Source organism: Leuresthes tenuis, unplaced genomic scaffold (assembly GCF_036924035.1).
Source record: "Leuresthes tenuis unplaced genomic scaffold, fLeuTen1.0.hap1 SCAF_5, whole genome shotgun sequence".
Lineage (NCBI taxonomy): Eukaryota > Metazoa > Chordata > Actinopteri > Atheriniformes > Atherinopsidae > Leuresthes > Leuresthes tenuis.
Window position 1 is genome coordinate 28,049,733 of NW_027325359.1, and position 18,489 is coordinate 28,068,221.

The 18,489-nt window shown below is 40.3% G+C and overlaps 1 protein-coding gene across 2 annotated transcripts; it reads left to right on the forward strand.

The window, feature by feature from the left end:
* Positions 1–760: 760 nt before the first annotated feature.
* On the forward strand, positions 761–12,183 carry cfdp1 (craniofacial development protein 1). 2 transcript variants are annotated; one of them, XM_072386538.1, is made up of 8 exons: positions 761–871; positions 1,024–1,106; positions 2,812–2,938; positions 4,874–5,066; positions 5,179–5,288; positions 7,295–7,426; positions 10,466–10,624; positions 11,990–12,183. In XM_072386538.1, exons 2-8 carry the CDS (start codon positions 1,040–1,042, stop codon positions 12,078–12,080), a joined length of 879 nt encoding a protein of 292 aa, XP_072242639.1. In that variant the 5' UTR covers positions 761–871; positions 1,024–1,039; the 3' UTR covers positions 12,081–12,183. The 2 variants fall into 2 exon arrangements, with proteins under 2 accessions (XP_072242639.1, XP_072242638.1); XM_072386537.1 differs by having other exon boundaries at positions 761–1,106.
* Positions 12,184–18,489: the final 6,306 nt, after the last annotated feature.

Genomic DNA, 18,489 nt, shown 5'->3' on the forward strand with positions numbered 1-18,489 from the left:
GACGGAGAAGACTGCAACTACTGGCGCGTCGATTCGCGCCATAGACATTATAAATATATATTTTATATGTCTATGATTCGCGCCACTATATGTGGCCGGTGTTCTGTCGAGTTCTGCTGCTTTGTCGAGAATTGCTGCCGCCGCATAAACCGATAGGTGTGTCTGTCGATTTAAGCTATCCTATCAAAAAATGCTACTTTATGGTTTTCTACCTCTGTATATCAAATAAAGGCATAAAGTAAGTGTTTTCTTCTCTCATGTGTCTAATTATAAAAAGTGCCATGAAATTTATTTATATCAGGGGTAGCATATTTTGACAGAACAATAACATCCTATCAAATAATGCTCCCGCTACTCAATGCACTTATTCAAGACTGCTAATCACCTCATCGCCGCTGTTAACTCACCGTTAACACAGCGTGGACTGACAAGCCGTAACCAGGGTTTCCAAAAAGTATGGACGAGCCAATCAAACTTAGAAAAATCAAACTCGGCGCGTGCGCAAAACCACAAAGTAGCAGTTCTCGACAAGTAGCAGAAATTGTTAACGCCTGCCCGACACCGTGACGTCATCAATACCGCTCGCGCGTGCCATCGCGGCGACTATCCTGGGCCCTTTACACCATAGACATATATGCGTCTATGCTATAAATATATGTATGCTTTACACCACTCTGGTTTTATTTATTTTTTCGGTTGTTTTACGTCGTTACGGCATTTCTCTCTGACACAGGAAAAGCACCAATTACTTCCGGGTCTTTTCACACAAGGAGGAACCTTTCTAAGCAAGGAATACAATTTGATCGGACTCCAAAGTAACGGACAGGAAGTCATACTGTATTATTCTGTGCAACAAAGCTAGTAATTTCAGGTAGTGAATTTGTAAAAATCTGGCCCATAATTGAGAGTGTAATTATTTCGACATGATACTAGTAATAAGGAGGCACGTGGGACCAGAGCAGGTTACATTTACGTTGTTGTAAATCAGTCAACCAGCTGCTTTTCATTTCTGTTTCTCTGAAGAACTACTCGTCACACAATGAACTACTCCGATTACGATTCTGACGGATATTCATCGAATGAAGATGCAGACTACGTCCCCTCAGGTGAGGCCCCGCGTCGTGCTAAATGTTCCAGTGTTAACGTCTATTAGCACAGAAAAAACACCATTATCCCACCCGCTACGCTCCATACACAGTAAACCTCTAAAGAAAAGAAAATAGCTTAAGATACAATAAAAATGATATAGAAACAACAATTATTATAATTAAGAATAGACGATCAACAAATGATATATCGTCGACTTGTCATTTCGGCTTGAATTCGACTTGTACCCGTTCGTTGATTATGAGACGGCCATGTGGCCAAACTGACTTTCACCAAGTGTCATTGACTACAGATGATATTGATTAATTCATACTGTGTTTTTAAAATGTATTTTTATGGCCCAGCTAAGGAAACCAGCTGATCACATCAAAACAAACCCCATTCTTAGCATGCGATAGGTGACAGTGGGGAGGAAAGCTCAGTTATATCCCATGCATGTGCTCTGTTTTTTCCATGGACAAGCTTACATTTTGTGTCCATGGGTTTAGGAACTAAATGCTACACTTAAACTGTGTTGATTTGAAGGACGGTATTAATATTCTAGGTGCTTTACTAGTGGGAAACTGCGTCTCACAAATATGGACATTATTGTCTACATTCTGGACAAAGATGATGCATAATTTGAGTGGGGAGTGAAAGAAGCCATCTGTGTTAAACTAGGACTCCCATGCAGTTTTATTCATGCTACCTTTTGGGCCAGTTGGGCTGAAGCTTCCCATGTATGAGCATGTAATCAGTCTGTTAGATTGTAAAGGTGTTGCTAACGACGACTCTCTTGCAAAGTCTCTTCAAAACAAGCATCCGAGTTGTCCTTCTGTTCCTCTTCTTCTTTTGTTTCTGAGTTCCAAGAACAAAGCATAACTTCACGAGGAAGATGGCTACTGATGAGATCCACTGACTGTTCTCTATAAAAAGAACACGGAGATGAATGCACCTGAAAGTGTTGTGATTGGTTAACTTTCATCAAAGAGACAAAAAAGGGGCCATACCCAGGTTTCAGCACAGTCAGCTGCTCATTAGCAGATCACAATCACAGATTTGTAACTTTGAAACTCACACGAATTGCATCAGTTCAAAACATAGTTTGAAATGTGCAAGAATGGAAGCGGAGGCGCCTCAGCAGATCGGTGATGATTATCTTATCTTGGAGCCCAAAATGCAACCCTTCATGATGCTCATTTCCTTTCTCTGTTGTTATTTTGAAACAGATGAAAAGGTGCCCTTTTAGACATGACATTTGTCTTGAACAGAACAGAAGTGAAACGAACAGATTGAAAACAGTCAGTTATTCAGTGCAGTTTACTATATGATTATTAATCTTCAGCTGAAATTATAGTGACAGCCCCACTGTACACTTACTTTACCTCACATGGCTGTTTGTTGAATTCATTTTGTCGGTTAATATTGAGTTTATGCTTACAAGCTAATGTAAGAGAAGACTGAACCTTTCTTCTATAGCTGAAATCATGTTAGCAATAAACAATATTTCTACTCTTGCTAATTAGCTGTGTTCCACTGCATTCAATGCAGTTAGAAAGTTGAAAGTTACTCTTTGAATCGGCTGCAGACTGGAGAGAAGGTTGGATTACAGGATGTTGCTGTGCAGTAGCATAATTAGATGTGGTCATTACAAAATGTTGTCTCGTGTTATTATCTGTCTTTCCATCCTTTTTTCTGACACTTCTGCCGGTGTCTTTAATCTAGATGATAATCTCAGTGAGGATGACATCAATGAGTGTGTAAAGGAAGACCCTCTTCATGAGCATGACGCTGTGCCATGTCCTGATGACGGCCCCAAGAAAAAGAGGAAGAGAAAGGACGTCAGCTCAAGGTGAGAGCGTGCAACAGTAAAGTGATGACTCAGTTAAATTATAAAAAGGCTCATGGTTGATTTATCTGTGTTTTGTTTCTTAAAGTCAAAATGTTATGATAAAAATGAACAGTTTGAATGTCCTCTTAAAATCACAGCTCATCATTAGTTTAACAGTTCGCTTAACTGAAGAAATAAATGAGCTACTAATGTTCTACCAGCGCTTTGTTTAATGCTTTATACCCTGAAAAGGACTCGCTTCTAATTGGTGTTTCATTTTTTTACCAGCTGAAAATTCCCACTTTTGCCATCAAATGCAACAGTAACAGCCATTAGAAAAACAGTGAAATATTGGCCATATAACAGTTCTAAATGTTAGAAACCAAAAACTCAGTGGAGTGACGGTGAAGTCCAGAGTTTATGGAGCCCATATGTGGTGCTTTTAACTGGCCAGTGGAAGCTTCTCTAGTTATTTAAACAGGGGACTGGATAGTGTAGTGGTAAGACTGCCACATTTCATGTAGGTGAATCTAGCCTGTAAAGTAAAAGTGCCTTGAGTGGTCAGAACAATTTATTCACCATTTCACAGCATCTGTACAGTCATCGGTGTGTGTGAGGGCAGCAGCAGCAGCAGCAGCACCCAAAGCACCCTCCTCTTCCTCCTTCTCAGATCTGTAGTACTGGATAACTCTTGGAGCTTGTTATTATGGTGTGAAAAAGTCATACCTGGGTTCAAATCCCCTGCATGAAAGGTACTACCTCCAGTAGGTAGGCTAGACCCCCTTACTCTACCAGTAAGGTACCAGTTACTCTACCACTGTAAGTCACTTTGGATAAAAGCGTAAACATGAACAGAATATGATGACTTGCAAAGAGACTGAGCCTGCTGGTCATGGTCCTACTGTGTGGTCTGAGCTCTCAGACTCCCAGACTACTCAGGTTATTTACATGGCTTTTTCACACCTTAATAACAAGCTCCAAGAGTTATCCAGTACCACAGATCTGAAAAGAGGAAGAGGAGGGTGCTGCTGCTGCTGCTGCTGCTGCCCTCACACACACTGATGACTGGAGAGAAGCTGTGAAATAGTGAATAAATTGTTCTGACCCCTCAAGGCACTTTTACTTTACAGGCCAGATTCACACACACACACTCTCTTATCTGTTCTATGAAACTCCGTCTCTGACTGGCACCCAACTGATGACGAATGTTATCACATCATGTTTAGCTTTTTATATGACAGTTTTGGTCATTTCCAGTTCTGAAACAAAGCCTTCTTTTGTAAACACTGCTTATTAACAGTTATTAACTGCTTATTCAATGGTTCACATTCATGTCGAGCTGTGCAGTGTAAAGGACCAGAAGGTCTGAGCTATATGACTAAAGCACATCTTGACAAATATATTTTCAGACAGAATACGTAATGTATACATAATATAGTGTACATGCCAAAGTATTTCCTGTTGTATAATTGAAGGTAGTTTCCTAACATTTGGCCAGCTGTCAGGCAGCATCCTCCTTTAAGATTTGTTTGCTTCACTTATCGCATTGATTATTATTCAACACAACTAAAATTCCAAAGAAGCAACTCTTTATCTATGTTATCAGACAACAAAGCACGGTTCCCATCTTCAGTGTCTGACAGCATCATCAGAAAAAGCATCTGTTTCATTAACCTTTAGGGTGTGGTTTTAAGTGAGACTGGTGAATGAATATTAAGTTACAGCTTTTCTATTTAATTGTAAATCACTAAAGAAAAACCTGAAACAAGACGCTGCCATCCTCTTATGTGCAAATACATTCAGTAATGTTTCATCTAAAATATCCATCATTTTTAAAAAGGAAAGGCTGTTTTCACTGATTTAGGACACTTATTTTTAATCAAAAGTAACAGAGATACCAAATGTTTTTCTTAAAAAGGAGATGATGACAAGGATTTTAACTATTAAAATCTATAGAAACAGGAAAAAAGGAGTCCAGAAGGAAGAGGTTGGCAGAGGGACCGAAGAGGCACAGCTGCAGCAGGAAGGTGATGAGGACGAAACGAGTCGAAAGAAAAAGTCAGATGATCTTTGGGCAAGTTTTCTATCGGATGTTGGATCTAGACCCAAAGACTCTGTACCAGCCTCTCAGTCGGGTACCATACAGGGGGTAAGTATCAGTAGGTGTAGGGTAATGTTAGATGGAAACGTGTGGCGATATATTCTGAACCAGTTATAGCATTAATCATGAAGTCAGCTGTTTTTTTTGTTTTTATTTGCAGACTGATTCTTCAACGTTGAAGGATGTTCGTTTGAGTGCAGAACCAAAAGCATCAGGACCTGCTAAAGTCACCATCACTAAAGTGTTTGACTTTGCCGGGGAAGAAGTTAGGTATACCTCTGAATTCTTTTCAAAGTCACAGTGAGGTTGGAGCATGCAGCTAATGCTGTAGATGCAGTCTGTTTTTAGCTGCTACCAGCCGTGAAAGTGTCGTTGAGTTCAGATTAGCTGTCAAACTATTTTCACTTTGATCTCTAGATGGTGCCCCACTCACATAAATGTTGTCTGCAGGAGCGCACCACCTGTGGATACAGTAAAGCTGCTTCTGTTAGACATGGATTTAATTGCATTTTGATTGTTAATAGAAAGTAGTTGCACAACAGCTTAACATGAGGCCTGTAGAGGCTTTTGCTTATCTCAGTCATTATGGACAGAACATGATGTGTCAAATGGCTAAAAGGCCACAGTTAGAAATGATGATCCTGCTCAAGTTGCTTTTAGACCAGAAAAATAGTGCAAATAATGTATATTATAGTTACCTTTTTCAAGAAGACAACGAAAGCTTTTCAGTTTTGCTTGCTTGAACGTGACAACAAGTGTTTATGGGACTTTTGACAAAACCTGAAATCTCAAGCGAAACCATTAACCTTTCTTTTTGTCTTGCCAATATTTGGTTGTAAAAGGCACACATCGTTTGTTTTTCACAGGCCTGAACATGGCAACTCAAGGACTGTGTGGAACACTGATGGAAAATATGCAGCCTGGCCTTAAGTCATGCATTTGATTACATGAAATCTTAAAAATTTCAAATAAACTCTACGGTCAAGTAAAACTCCCATGCATACTACATGATGCTACAATGTGGGAACACTCTTCAGTCATAGATTAGCCTCGACTGATTGAAGTTCTGAGCTCAGAGATGTTTGTCTTGGGGAAAGATCTGTGAAAGAATTTGTTGAGCCTCATTTTTCACTTAAGTTCTCCCAAACCTGATCTGAAAACTGTGGAAGTCTCTGAGTCTGCAAATCTCATTCTGAATTCTGCACATTGATTTCTTTATGTCTCGCTCAGAGTAAAATTGTGGTGTGCTGCTTTGTATCGCTCTGTGGTCATGGTGTTTCCACCAGGAAAAGGTCCATCTGATATGGCTGTTTGCCTTTACTTTGAGGCTTTGGGCTGAGGAAACACACTCTGGAGGATGCAAACCGTTTAGTGCTTTTTCAGTTTAAAATACATCCTCAGTTCAAAATGACTCTTAATTCTGTACAAAAGTGCTAATTTCAGAATTGAATCCATGATGTGCAAAGAGCACAGAGCAGCTATAAAAAGAGCCTGAAGCAGAGAAAGATGTGAACAAATTCAGCGTTTTTTTATTTGAACAGGTAAAAACAATGGATTCTAATCTGTTAGGCACCAGGAGATACATGAAGTCTTTATCTTTGTCATTTTTCTGTTAGATAAATGATGTGATGGTATGACAGACTTTGGATCATTAGTCTTTTGGACAAATCTAAAGCCTTCTCAATAGCTGTGCTGTCTTTTGAGATGGAACAATGTGGATTTTTCTTTTCTTCCTGTTCAAATGCTAATTTATCTTTGACTTGTTCCACTTCTTCTTAGTTCTGAGTCATGATGGATGATGTGATCGTCGCAGTTGTGGGGTTCCTGAAGATCTTGACTTTCACTGTGCTAACCATGCATAATAACTTCGCAACAGCCAAGCTGTTCTTCCCTAGATTACTGTACAATCCGAAGTGCACCCAACTGAAAATAATTGAATTTTCAACTTTGAAAGCTAACTTTAGCAGCAACTGACTTGCGGCTTCACTGTGTAATCGAGTACAGCAGCTGGAATAGGCTCTCAGGAAGTCAACTTTGTAAAAGGAACAAAACATGTTTTTATTTTTTAAAGAATGAATTTATTCTGAATCTTATAATTAAGGACATTCTTATGTGGATCACCTTGTAGTCTTTGGTGATTTCTTGTATATGAACTCTTGCATTACTGTTACAAGACATTCTTATTCCTGCTCCATAGACACTGAAGCAGTGTGCATCACTCAGCATTTATTTTCCCTTGCAGAGTTTAGCAGTGTGTACATGTGTCTCTCTGTTAGGGTTGATAAAGAAGTGTCGGCAGACTCCAGAGAAGCTAAAAGTTATCTGAAGAGCCTGACTGTTGAAAAGGATGAGAATGGAAACCAGGAGAAGAACTCATCACCCAGCGAACAACCTCTTCCTGGTCCGAGGTAACCACCTTCACTTCCACACTAAAATAAGACTGACCAGAAAGATTATTGAATAACTACGACAGAATAAAGCCACCGACAGTAAACATGGGCAGTGCTAACTGGAATTAGCATAAGAGTCCCAAGTATCCAAACATCAAATGTCAGAGGCCAAAAAAGACTAAGCAAGAAACCCGATCCTAGTTTTTATGGTGAGATGAGTGTCTTTTAGGTCTGCATTTTGGTTCTTCTGTTTTCTTTTACTTTGGTTTTCATTGTTGGAAATTCTAGGCCACAGTTTCTGTATTTTTAAACTGACTGACCCGTATATACCCCATATGCATCTTATTTACTTTCAATATCAATCAATAAGAATTCAAATAAAACAGTGGAGGGCAAAGTATTCTAATACTTAACTAAAGTACCAGTTGTGCGCACAAGGAGCTTATTTAGTTATTCACTGTTCTCAGCAGATGTCCATCAGCAGTCAGCTTGAAAAATGGGACTAATATCTGCTAAATCATCAACTGAGCTAAACTACACGTAACTACAGAAACATTCAGGGCCAGCAATAACCAGTAACAAGAATGTGGTTCAAATACACTGGTGTCAATGTGTGGGAGAATATGTGTTGGTCAGGAAGGGGAGTCTGAGAATGAGGTTGAACGAAGTGTTTTAAAACCACGTGGGGGAGATGGATGCAGACAAGAGAATGAGCAAAATCACGTACAGTCGAGTCAAAAGCAAGAACTTTTTTCTAACCTTGATAGAATACGTTAAGAAGAGATGTTACAGTGAATTTGTACTTTACTGTTTAGAATTATCAAGGATTGCTTCAAATGATGTGGCTACTTTCATAGAAAGTGAGCCAACGTTTTCTATGCTAAAGTAGGCAAAGGAAGCATTGAAGCTCCTTTCCTTAATGTGTACAGAAGCTCTTTTTATGGCTTCCTCTCAGATACCCAAACCATGCGAGATTAAGGATGCTGGACTTGATCTCGTACATGATTACATCACGTTCAACTCAAAACCTGTCAAATTTGAACAGAGAATATGAGACAAAATAGTGTAACTGTGGCCTGTGGTGTGAGATATATGTAGGATACACCTAATGCATTGTATGTGTGGAACACGATTTTCATTTTAGAGCTTCCACACAGATTAGAGCTTCCACACAGGCTGCGTCTCAGCCACGAGGCATCTCTTGTCTTCAGATGTGATGTAAGCGTCAGGGAAGCAGTTCTCGGCCAAAAGCGTAGTGAAAACGGTCGTTGGTCGTACTATTGACCTCATATCAGCAAGCAACTTGCTAACTATAACTCTGTGTATAGGCAACAAGTCATAGACATTGTAAACAGCATTGAACAGCTTGCCTGTTATGATGATGATTGATGATAATGAATCATTTTCAGATAATTTCAGCAGTTGGATGTGAATGGTCTTGAATTAAAGCTGGAGCACTTGGTTTCAGCTCTTGCTCCAGCCCCTGTCAGCAACTGGCAGAATAGTGCTCGAAATGTGGCAGTCTGTGCTCAGATGGTGGTGCTGTGGGGACAGACAGAGGTGTGTGATTTTACACAGCTCTTGTTTCCATGGTAATAAATTATGTGGGGATGTTCCTTCCTACAGAAGAAACTCCAGACAGGAGACAGGAAATCATCTCACAACAGACAGAAACCACCAGTGTGTTCACAACCCATTTCCTATTTATCTCACAGAGTGTGCGTGCACAAGTGTGTGTGTGTGTGTGTAAAGAGGGGAACACACAACAGGAAAGAGCCTTCAGCACCACTCCCTCATTAATCTTGGCAAAGATTTAGATTTTACTGTTTGTTGAGTGCAGCCTCAGATGATAGTGCTGTTATGTGCTGAAATGTACAGTTACTGTAGAGATGTTAGCAACAACAGGGGGGGGGGGGGGGGGGGGGGGGGGGGGGGTCTGCCATGTTTTACTGTGGAATACAATGTTTGGGAAGTAGAGCTGAACATGGTTTTCTTTTTATTTGATAGGAAATATTGAGCTGTGGATTCCTTTGTTAAGATTCACATCTGTAAAATGATCGTCAGACGGTGGCAAGTTCATTTTACAGGCTTTACAAAATCACATCATTGATTGAACAGTCTGGTTGACAGCCAGGTGGCGCTGGTAAGACCAGCTTAAACTGCTTAGATCTGTGTTGTTGTTTTGCCATTTATGTGGTTTGCATTGGTCTTCTTTCATCACCATCTCCTGCACTCATCACATATTACCGTAGCATTCTGTTGCACACTGCAGTGTCATCTGCATACATTTTTTATGGAGTTACATACGCCTGCTCCACTTGGCCAAAGGACAGGACTCTAACTCGTTTTGACATTTTCTCTGGCTGTCTTCAGCCATGTTAATGTCATGTCAGTGTCAATTTTCCATGTCAAGATTTGATTCAGCCATTGAAAAACAGCTTTATCTATGATCTTACTTAAAATAGGAATGTTCGATATTGACCTGTTACTATTTATTTGTGAACTCCAAATTGTTCTTTTTTTTAAATAGCAGCTAATTGAGTGGGAAATTAACCTTTTTTTAAAAAGATTGTTGGTAAAATGTTGAGGGTCTCTAATGCTTTACAGTGCTTTTATGGTCCTATTGGTTGATCTGGTAAAGTTTTGTCACTATAGTCTCTGACTTCGATGCTTCAGCCACCTCACCCACATGAATGGTTTTGGTCAGAGATTTTGTAAACCACCATCTCTTTGGTGACATTTTGAACATATGGACTCCTGCAGCACTAAGATAAAAAAGCTGTCCAGCTGTTTCACGTACTCTGACTCCTGTCCATCTTTGATACACTGAACCACTGCCAGGGCTGGCTGCAAATCACCAGGGGCTGAAGGAGGGGTGAACGGATGAATTGCCATTTTGACTGAGAAAACCAAGCTTTGATTGAACAACCTGTACTTAGAATAATTAGCAATGTAATTTATTGTAAATGCCAGAAATGGCCTCTGCTGTTGCAGCAAGTCTCTTTAACTGTGTGTATCTCGTTGGTCACCTATAGTCTCACTTTTCTGTTGTTGCAGTGCTAAACGTCAAGCTGGCATGTCGAGCATCTTGAGTCGTATCGGAGGAAAGAAACAGAAAATGAGCACACTGGAAAAGTCAAAGATGGACTGGGATGCTTTTAAATCAGAGGAGGGCATCACAGAGGAGCTGGCGATCCACAACAGAGGCAAAGAGGGGTAAGATATTCAGAGCATGTCGTGGTGGGACTAAAGGGCAGTGTTCATGGTGGAAAACTAAATCTTTAACAGACTGGATAGATTCAGCCATGGAGGTGAGTGCGGGTCGTCCAATAACCTGAAGGTTGACGGTTCGATTCCCACTCTCACTGCTCAAAGATTGGTGAACTGACAGCTGGAGGGGTGGCAGTTCACCTTCTTGTCACGGCCGAGGTGCCCTTGAGTAAGGCACCGTACCCCTGGACGCTGTGATTGGCTGCCCACTGCTCCAGTATATGGCATCTGTCTCCATGAGTGTGTGACTCTGTGCATGTGTGTGTTCAACAGGTGCCGACCTGGATGGGTTAAATGCAGAGGAGTAATTTTGTGTATTTCATGTATCTACATGACAAGACTTAACTTAACTTCAGAACATATTATGCTCCAGCTAGGCATGGATTGGTATGACATTCTGATGGTATTACAACTCTAAGCAAAAGGTTATTCTGACATGTCTGGATTAAACATTAAACAAAATGTGTTTGTTTTAAACAAGCACCAAACACCGTAGCAAATGTGCATGTTAACTGAAACTTACAGTACAATCAAATAGATGTAAATAGTTCTTAAAGAGAGGCTACATTTCAAAGCAGTCCTTGATGACGGATTTATTGATAGAACTGTGTGGTCCAAGCAAACGCTGTAATCGGCTTCAGCCGCTGTCCCAGAGTGAGCTGTGAATAATTTTATTGCGTGATATACATCACTGAGAATGTCATTGAGAACATTTGCCTGCAAGTGAATCCTTATGCTTATATTCATGTTTTCTATGTAGTTTTAAGAGATGAGTTGTGCGTGCGTGCGTGTGTGCGTGTGTGTGTGTTTGTGTGTGTGTGTGTGTGAGGGAGATCAGTGTGTGGTCTGCCTGTAGAGACTTTTTGGACTTGTGGAATTCGGTCCGTTAATTTACTGGACTGGACCCACAATGTTCCTCTGCTGTTGGCAACAGGCAGAGATTCTCTTTTTTCCACCCATCTTCTAGGTGATTGGTAGGGTTTACTGGTTTTTTATCTCTGTTTAGGAGCAGCTAATGTGGCAGAAAACCAGAGTGCAAGCAAATGTTTACCTCTTATAAAATGTCTGTGTTTTTAAAATATATAGCAATATACCAGTGTACAAAACTTAGCAAAATTAGGCTCTTAAGATGAGGACTAATTAAAAACACACTGGGAACATGGACCTATGTCCTTTCATACTCTGTGCGAGCGCAGTTGTGTAACTGCTTCCTCCGAGTGGAGGGAGATGTTAGTCATGACCTGGGTGTGGGTGCATTGTACTTATGATGACCCAAGACGATCTAATGCTCTCATTTCTCTGTGTGTTTAGGTATGTGGAGCGAAAGAACTTCTTGGAGCGTGTCGACCATCGGCAGTTTGAGTTAGAAAAAGCAGTGCGATTGAGCAACATTAAACAATGACACACACACATTCACTGTAGAGCAGATTTTGTGACTTTCCGTATCCTGCTTTCTCTCTAATGACAGAGTTGATGTTCCTCCAGTAAAAGGAGCTCAGACTGGTGCTGTGGTTTGAGTTTATTTCAGGGTGGGTGCATAAATAGGTTGAGGTTGTGTAATGGTGGGGTGTGAGTGCTACCATCCTTGCAGGAACAGATAAGAGATTTAGACCTTCACGCTGACTATGTCTACATGCACAGCAATTTTCTAATTCTTGACCTTATTCTAAATAAAACTGTGTCCAGTTATGGCGTTCACATGAGTTACATGTAGGATTTATGTTCCTGTTTATATGTTACAGAGCATAGTCTGATTAATGACTCATGCCCACACTATAAGTCTATTCCAATGCAAGGTTTGTTTAGAGCATCCACTCTGAAGCAATTTTGTGTGTTATAAAATGATTTGAAACTGGTGGCATGTAACGTGACAATAGGCTGTATTAGATGTCTACATAACGCAACAAAGATTGGAACACTCAGCATAGCTTAATTTGATCATTGTTCACTCTGAACATCATTATTCAAGTTGAGCTGATCGTGATTGCTGTTCACATAGAAACATCTTATTCAGAGTAGAGCCTCCATCAGAATGTTGCTCTGCATGCAAATGTCTGCTGTAAGCACAGATCCTGGCCATCCTCCTCTGTAAGGGACTGATGTTGAACCAGGAGTTACACTTCGTGTTAAGAACAGTTCTGGTTTATCACAATTTTGTAGTTTTTTTTTCTTTAAAACAACCATTTATATTTGTAATTATGTCATTACTCACTAGGTTAATAACCTAGATGCTGTAAGACAATTTCAAGACTAAGCCATCGGGTGATCTATTACCACAATCAGAAGGCAAATTCAATTTAAATGAGCATGTTTATGAGATTATGTTAAAGTTACTGCTTATTATTAAGAAATTAAAAGATCATGGCACACTCCTTAATATGTGGACTAAAGTCATTCAGCTCAGCAACGTTTGCTCCAAAGACTTTTGGAGTTGTCATTTTGTTCACTGAGACTGCTGTAAGGTAACAGACTGTGATGATCTGTCTGTAAGTCTGTGTTTCCTGGTTCTGTCTAGATTTGTTTTTATTGTTTTGAAAGAAAGCTGAACAGTGTGAAATAATTTTTACTGATGAAGTGTCATGTCCAAATCATTATTACAAAAACCTGTTTGTTACGCTCACGTGGAGCTGATTTTGTTCAAAACATGACTGTTGCAGACATTACAGCACTGTCACGTTGATTTATTCATTTAAAAAAAATGTACAGGTTATTCAAAGGATGCTGTTTACAGAAAATCTGCACTCAGTCAGTGCAGTTACATGAGTGCCATCGGATTAATGGCTAAATTACAATAAGACTGAATTATTCAGTTCATGTAGACACCTTAATCTGACAAAAAATCTAATCGGATCGGGTTACTTGCGATTTGATTAAGACCCCGAGATAACTATCCAAATGCCCCCTGAACATGCATGTAGACAGTGGATCGGATCGAGCGTTCTGCGCATGCTCGAGATTTTTTCCCACGATCGTCACCCGGAAGTCGAAGGAGACGATATTACTGTTGTCGTCGCCGCCGTCGGAAAGATACAAACAACGTGATGGAGAATGTGCCGTTGTGCATTGTGTTTGTGCCATAACCAGCTCATCACAAATGTAGAGGGACGTAGCTTCATCTTGCTCTTCATTCACCATCTTTCTCGAATGCCTGAGTTTGTTTTTGGTGAAGACGTCAACAGGAAGTGGCTCTATTAGCGATAGTTGAAATGGGTACAGCGCCACCTATTGTACCGGGGTATGACATGCTTTGTGCTAAGGATTCCATTTATTTACTGCCATTTATACTTGGATAATTGCCCTTGCCCAAATAAGGAGCATAACCCAACTATAGCTATAATTGAGTTAATCTCATCATGTAGACCCACTGACTGACAGTAAGATTTTAGGTGGAGGCCACTCATAAACACATTAAATCTTCAGTGTATGTATGAAATGTTGGGTCAGGGCATCTCTCCGTGAATTCCAACCCCATTCATATGTTCTCATGTTCTCTTGGCCTTTTAGTAATAACCTCAGACGCATCTCAGATCCTTTGCTGTTTGAGAATATGTGATAGGATCTCAAGATGACTGCCAGCAGAAGCCATCTGGCTTGAAAGCCCTGGGACACTTCTGTCTTGTGACATTGGTAAAACCCCTGGAGAGCAAATATGCCAAACTTAGGGAAACATATCTCAACTCAACTTTATTTATATAAGAATGAAACCCTGTGGCCAACCCAGTGCTGATGGTCGGGCTCGGGGACAGATGTGTGCGAATTGTAACTGTGAGCGATTGACAAGGAAGTTCCTCATCCACACGCATAGAGTTCTATCGAAGCCCTGGCCAAGCAGTCTGGTGATCAGCTGTCTGGGGACAATGGTACTGAACCCCTCCCCACACACACACACACTCATTTTTACCCCCTTCTGGTCAAGGTGTGTGAGTGCTTGGTGGAGGGCATTGGCAATGTCATCCTCTGTAGATAAGTTTTCTCTGCAGGCATATTGGTGCCTGTCCAATTTGGCCTGGAAGCTGGATTTATTGTGCTTTAGAAATAGTTTCTCAAAGCACTTTGTGATATGGAGGTGAGTGATAAAAGGCGCTTACACACAGTCCAGTGTGGTAACCCCCTCTAAAAGAATCAAGACCATAACAAAAGACAGTTGCTCTAAAAGGGGGCTTTGCAGTGGGGTGCATCCAGCAACCGTTCTCTGGGTAGATTGCTGTAAGGTGTACTGTCTGGAGACTCAATTGTCCTGCTGGGAGGCTTCTGTGGCCGAGGGAGAGCTGAAGGAATGTGATTTAGAGAAATGGCCTGCATAATCAGAACTTAAGTGGTGTTTTGTTATCGAACAAATATGCTAGTCATGGTTTGTTTATAAAAAAACACCATGTTTGAGTATGGGGGTGTTCATAAGTGCACTTGGCACTAGAGCACTCTAGGTTGCAGGTTAATTATTGATTTTGTAATTGTGTAACTCAATTTTAAACATTATGTCTTGGAGACTCGAGTGAAGAGAGAATCACAACTGATCAGTCTGGCAGTTAGTTTGGATCAGTTTGTGGGGAAGGATACCAGACAGGATTGTTTTTCAGCTCCCATCTCCAGCAGAGCTTCTCCAAAATTCAGACGGAAGCTGGTGACACTGAGTCCAAATAGGACATGTTCTGGGCCTTCACTGCAGAGGTCTTTGTACAAGGCCGAAGTCATTGATTACTTTTTGCTTGTAAGTGCAGCAATTCCTATACCCAGAGGTGGACACCTAAGGTAGCTGTCAAGTTAAAAAGGAACTCATTCAGAGCTAGCCAACAGGTATCGTCAGCCCAAGCAAAATGGCTATGGAGCTTGACTTTCATCAGACCTGGAGCCATCTACCTTTTATAATGTATGCAGATGCTCGGGAGGTTCTGGGGGTATTTAGCTATCACTGGGGCTTATGGAGACAGTTAAACAACTCTATGGCAACAGGACCTCTGGGTTGGATGAAATGTGCCCTGAGTTCATCGAAGCCCAGGATGCTGTTCGGCTGTTTTGGTTGACACACCCATGTAACATTGGATTGAGGTTGGGGACAGTGCTTCTGTATTGGCAAACTGGGACAGTAGAGGTTCTGTTCTAACTACAAGAGAATTACACTATTCCATCTCCTTGGGAGAGCATATATTAAGGTGCTGGATAGAAAGGTGTGGAAGATAGTAGAACCTCAAATTCATCTTGTTTGTGGAACATTGAACTAGCTCTTTATTAAAAAATACTGGAAGATGCATAGGAGTTTGCCCAACTAGTCCTCATGTTTTGTGAACTTGGTCTTACAGCATGACTAAGGTACACGTGTGGCTATACCATATGACCAAGTTCATCAAGTGTCACATGGGGTATCAGGCCATTTCGTCCCTGTTAACTCTGAGTCAGACCTTGTTTTGCATAAAATCCAACCCGTTTCTGGGGCATGTTGGTATCTTCATCACTATTTATTTTCATAACTTTTATGGACAAAATTTGTAGCTGTACCCAAGGGCTACGTGGTTTCCAGTTCGATCGACTTAAAATTGCACTTCTGCTTTTTTTTTAAGAAAGATGTGGTTCTATTGATTTCGTCAAGTGTTGAGCCCCAGCACACAATAGGGTGGTTTGCAGCCGAGTGTGAAGCTAATCAAGATGAGAATTGGCACTTTCAGTTATCAGGCTACACTGTTAAATTGAAAAATGTTGGATTTCCCACTCCGGTTGGGAGTGAATTGCTGCCTCAGGTGGTGGAGTTTTAGTATCTCAGGGGTCCTTTTCGTGAGTTGGGGTAAGGCGGAGCAGAAGACAGGTAGACTGCATAATCACAAATGCTATACTGGTCTAATGTTGTGAGGATGTTGATTTGTCAATTTGTCAATTCCATCCTCCAACCCACGTGAAACATGAGCGGGTTGCGAAAGAAAGAATAAGATGGCAAGTAAAAATTTGCTTTTTGCAAATGTTGGCTGGGCTCACATTTGAACACAGAACCAGAACTGAAGACTATTTCTCTGAGCTGGCTTTGGAATGCACCGGTATCCCTCCAGAATAGCTTGTGGAGGTGACTGGGGAGAGGAAAGTCTGTGGATCTCCACTCAGACTATTACTTCTGTAATTCTATCCCAGCTGAGTGGTATAAAAAAGGATGGATAGATGGATAGATGGATGGATGGATGGGGCTCTGAAGGGTATTGGTGAAATAATTGTGGACACTCAAGTTTATTTTTTTCTGTCTTAATTCTTGTTTCCAGATGCAAATATTCACTAATAGTGGGCATGTTGCACAAATCAAATAATTCAAAACTCCATTTTCCAGGTTTTAGGGCAACAAAAGAAGACAAATTCTAATGGGGATTGATAGATTTCTAAAGAAATCTACTGACTTCTTCACTCATAACTTGTTACCAAATCACAGGAAAAGTCATGCAAATACAGTCTAATACTTACCAGAGTTTTCTGAATGATATACAGTATTGTCAGATAGATTCCATTTTGTTGTACAGATACAGTACCCATCAGTGAAATATCAGTACTGATGTGCTCGTGTGTGTTTGTCTTCGTACACAAAGTATAAACAGACTCATGCTCATCAAACTAAAACTAATGATAACATAGTCATAGGTCGACCTTTAACTTAATATTAAGGACTTTGGCTACTATTGTTAAGCCTTACAAACCTAAATTATCAGCAGTTGAAGATCAAATGATAATAATGTCAACAAACTAAATGGATTTTACAGTAAAAGTTACTCAGATAATCTCAGTCTGATTTATTATAGGTTTTGACAACTGATTGTGGAGCATAGGAAAAAAGTCTTTAATTTTTAAATGTTTTTAATAGTTAATTCCCTGAATTTGATCCAGTGAAAAGTTATTTGATTAATGCCTTCAGATCAAAAGACATTGACCTCAGCTAATTAAATGCTCAGTGGATTATTCACTGAACTATTCGGATTAAGCAATGTGAGAAATTTGTGGTTGTTTTTAATGTGTTTTGCAACACGCGTTGCATTGAGGTTTAATTTTTTTTCCCATGGAAGAACTGTTGTGTCCCTCTGTCGATGTTTTAGATAAATCAGATTACCTCATGTCAAAATTAAAACGCACAAACCACATTGAAGACTATCAGTTAGGTTTTGTCACATCGATTATGTTGAAACACAGGTTATAAATAGCAAATAATAAACAAATATAGAAAAGTCCAGCATTTCTTTATCTCTGTGTGAGAGGCTTCACAGCAGCACCACAGCGGACTGTTCCCTCACCGTTTCCCTCTGCTGCAGAAATACTCTGTCGGAGAGGAAAACGATATGATGAAGCATTGTCATCTGTCGATATTTTTTAGAACTACAGTAAGTTACTGATGTGAATCCACACTAAATCTACAGAAGAGGAACTGTAGTTGATTGGTCTTACAGCACTAACAATTAATCTGACAACATATAGTTAGTTTTCATATTTATTTAAATGTTACATAATCTGGTGACCCTGATACACAAATATTTTTTTCTTACTATATGATACTAGAGTACCATCATGTTTGGAGGCAAAGTATGAATATGTCAAAAACCATCTGGAGTTGCTCAAAATCTCAGTCATGTCTCAGAATGTTTTTTCCAATGTCAGACAGCCCTGTCTGATTATATTTTTTAATTCTCTTTTCATGACTCCATGAACAAACTATGACTTTTTTATCTTCCTGAACACGCGGCTTGTTGCTGCCTCGAATAGTTAGTTTGTTTAACTGTGAGACTTGGATGCTGTAAACAGTAAGTCGAGGAAATGGAAAGTGGTCTGCATTTAACCTTCCCGAAGTTCTACAG

Bases quoted from the DNA above. Each gene is read 5' to 3' on its own strand.
- cfdp1 (XM_072386537.1), top strand. From the start codon at position 1,040: ATGAACTACTCCGATTACGATTCTGACGGATATTCATCGAATGAAGAT. The intron at 5,289-7,294 runs GTATACCTCTGA...TCTCTCTGTTAG, and splicing joins TTTGCCGGGGAAGAAGTTAG to GGTTGATAAAGAAGTGTCGG. The intron at 7,427-10,465 runs GTAACCACCTTC...CTGTTGTTGCAG, and splicing joins CAACCTCTTCCTGGTCCGAG to TGCTAAACGTCAAGCTGGCA.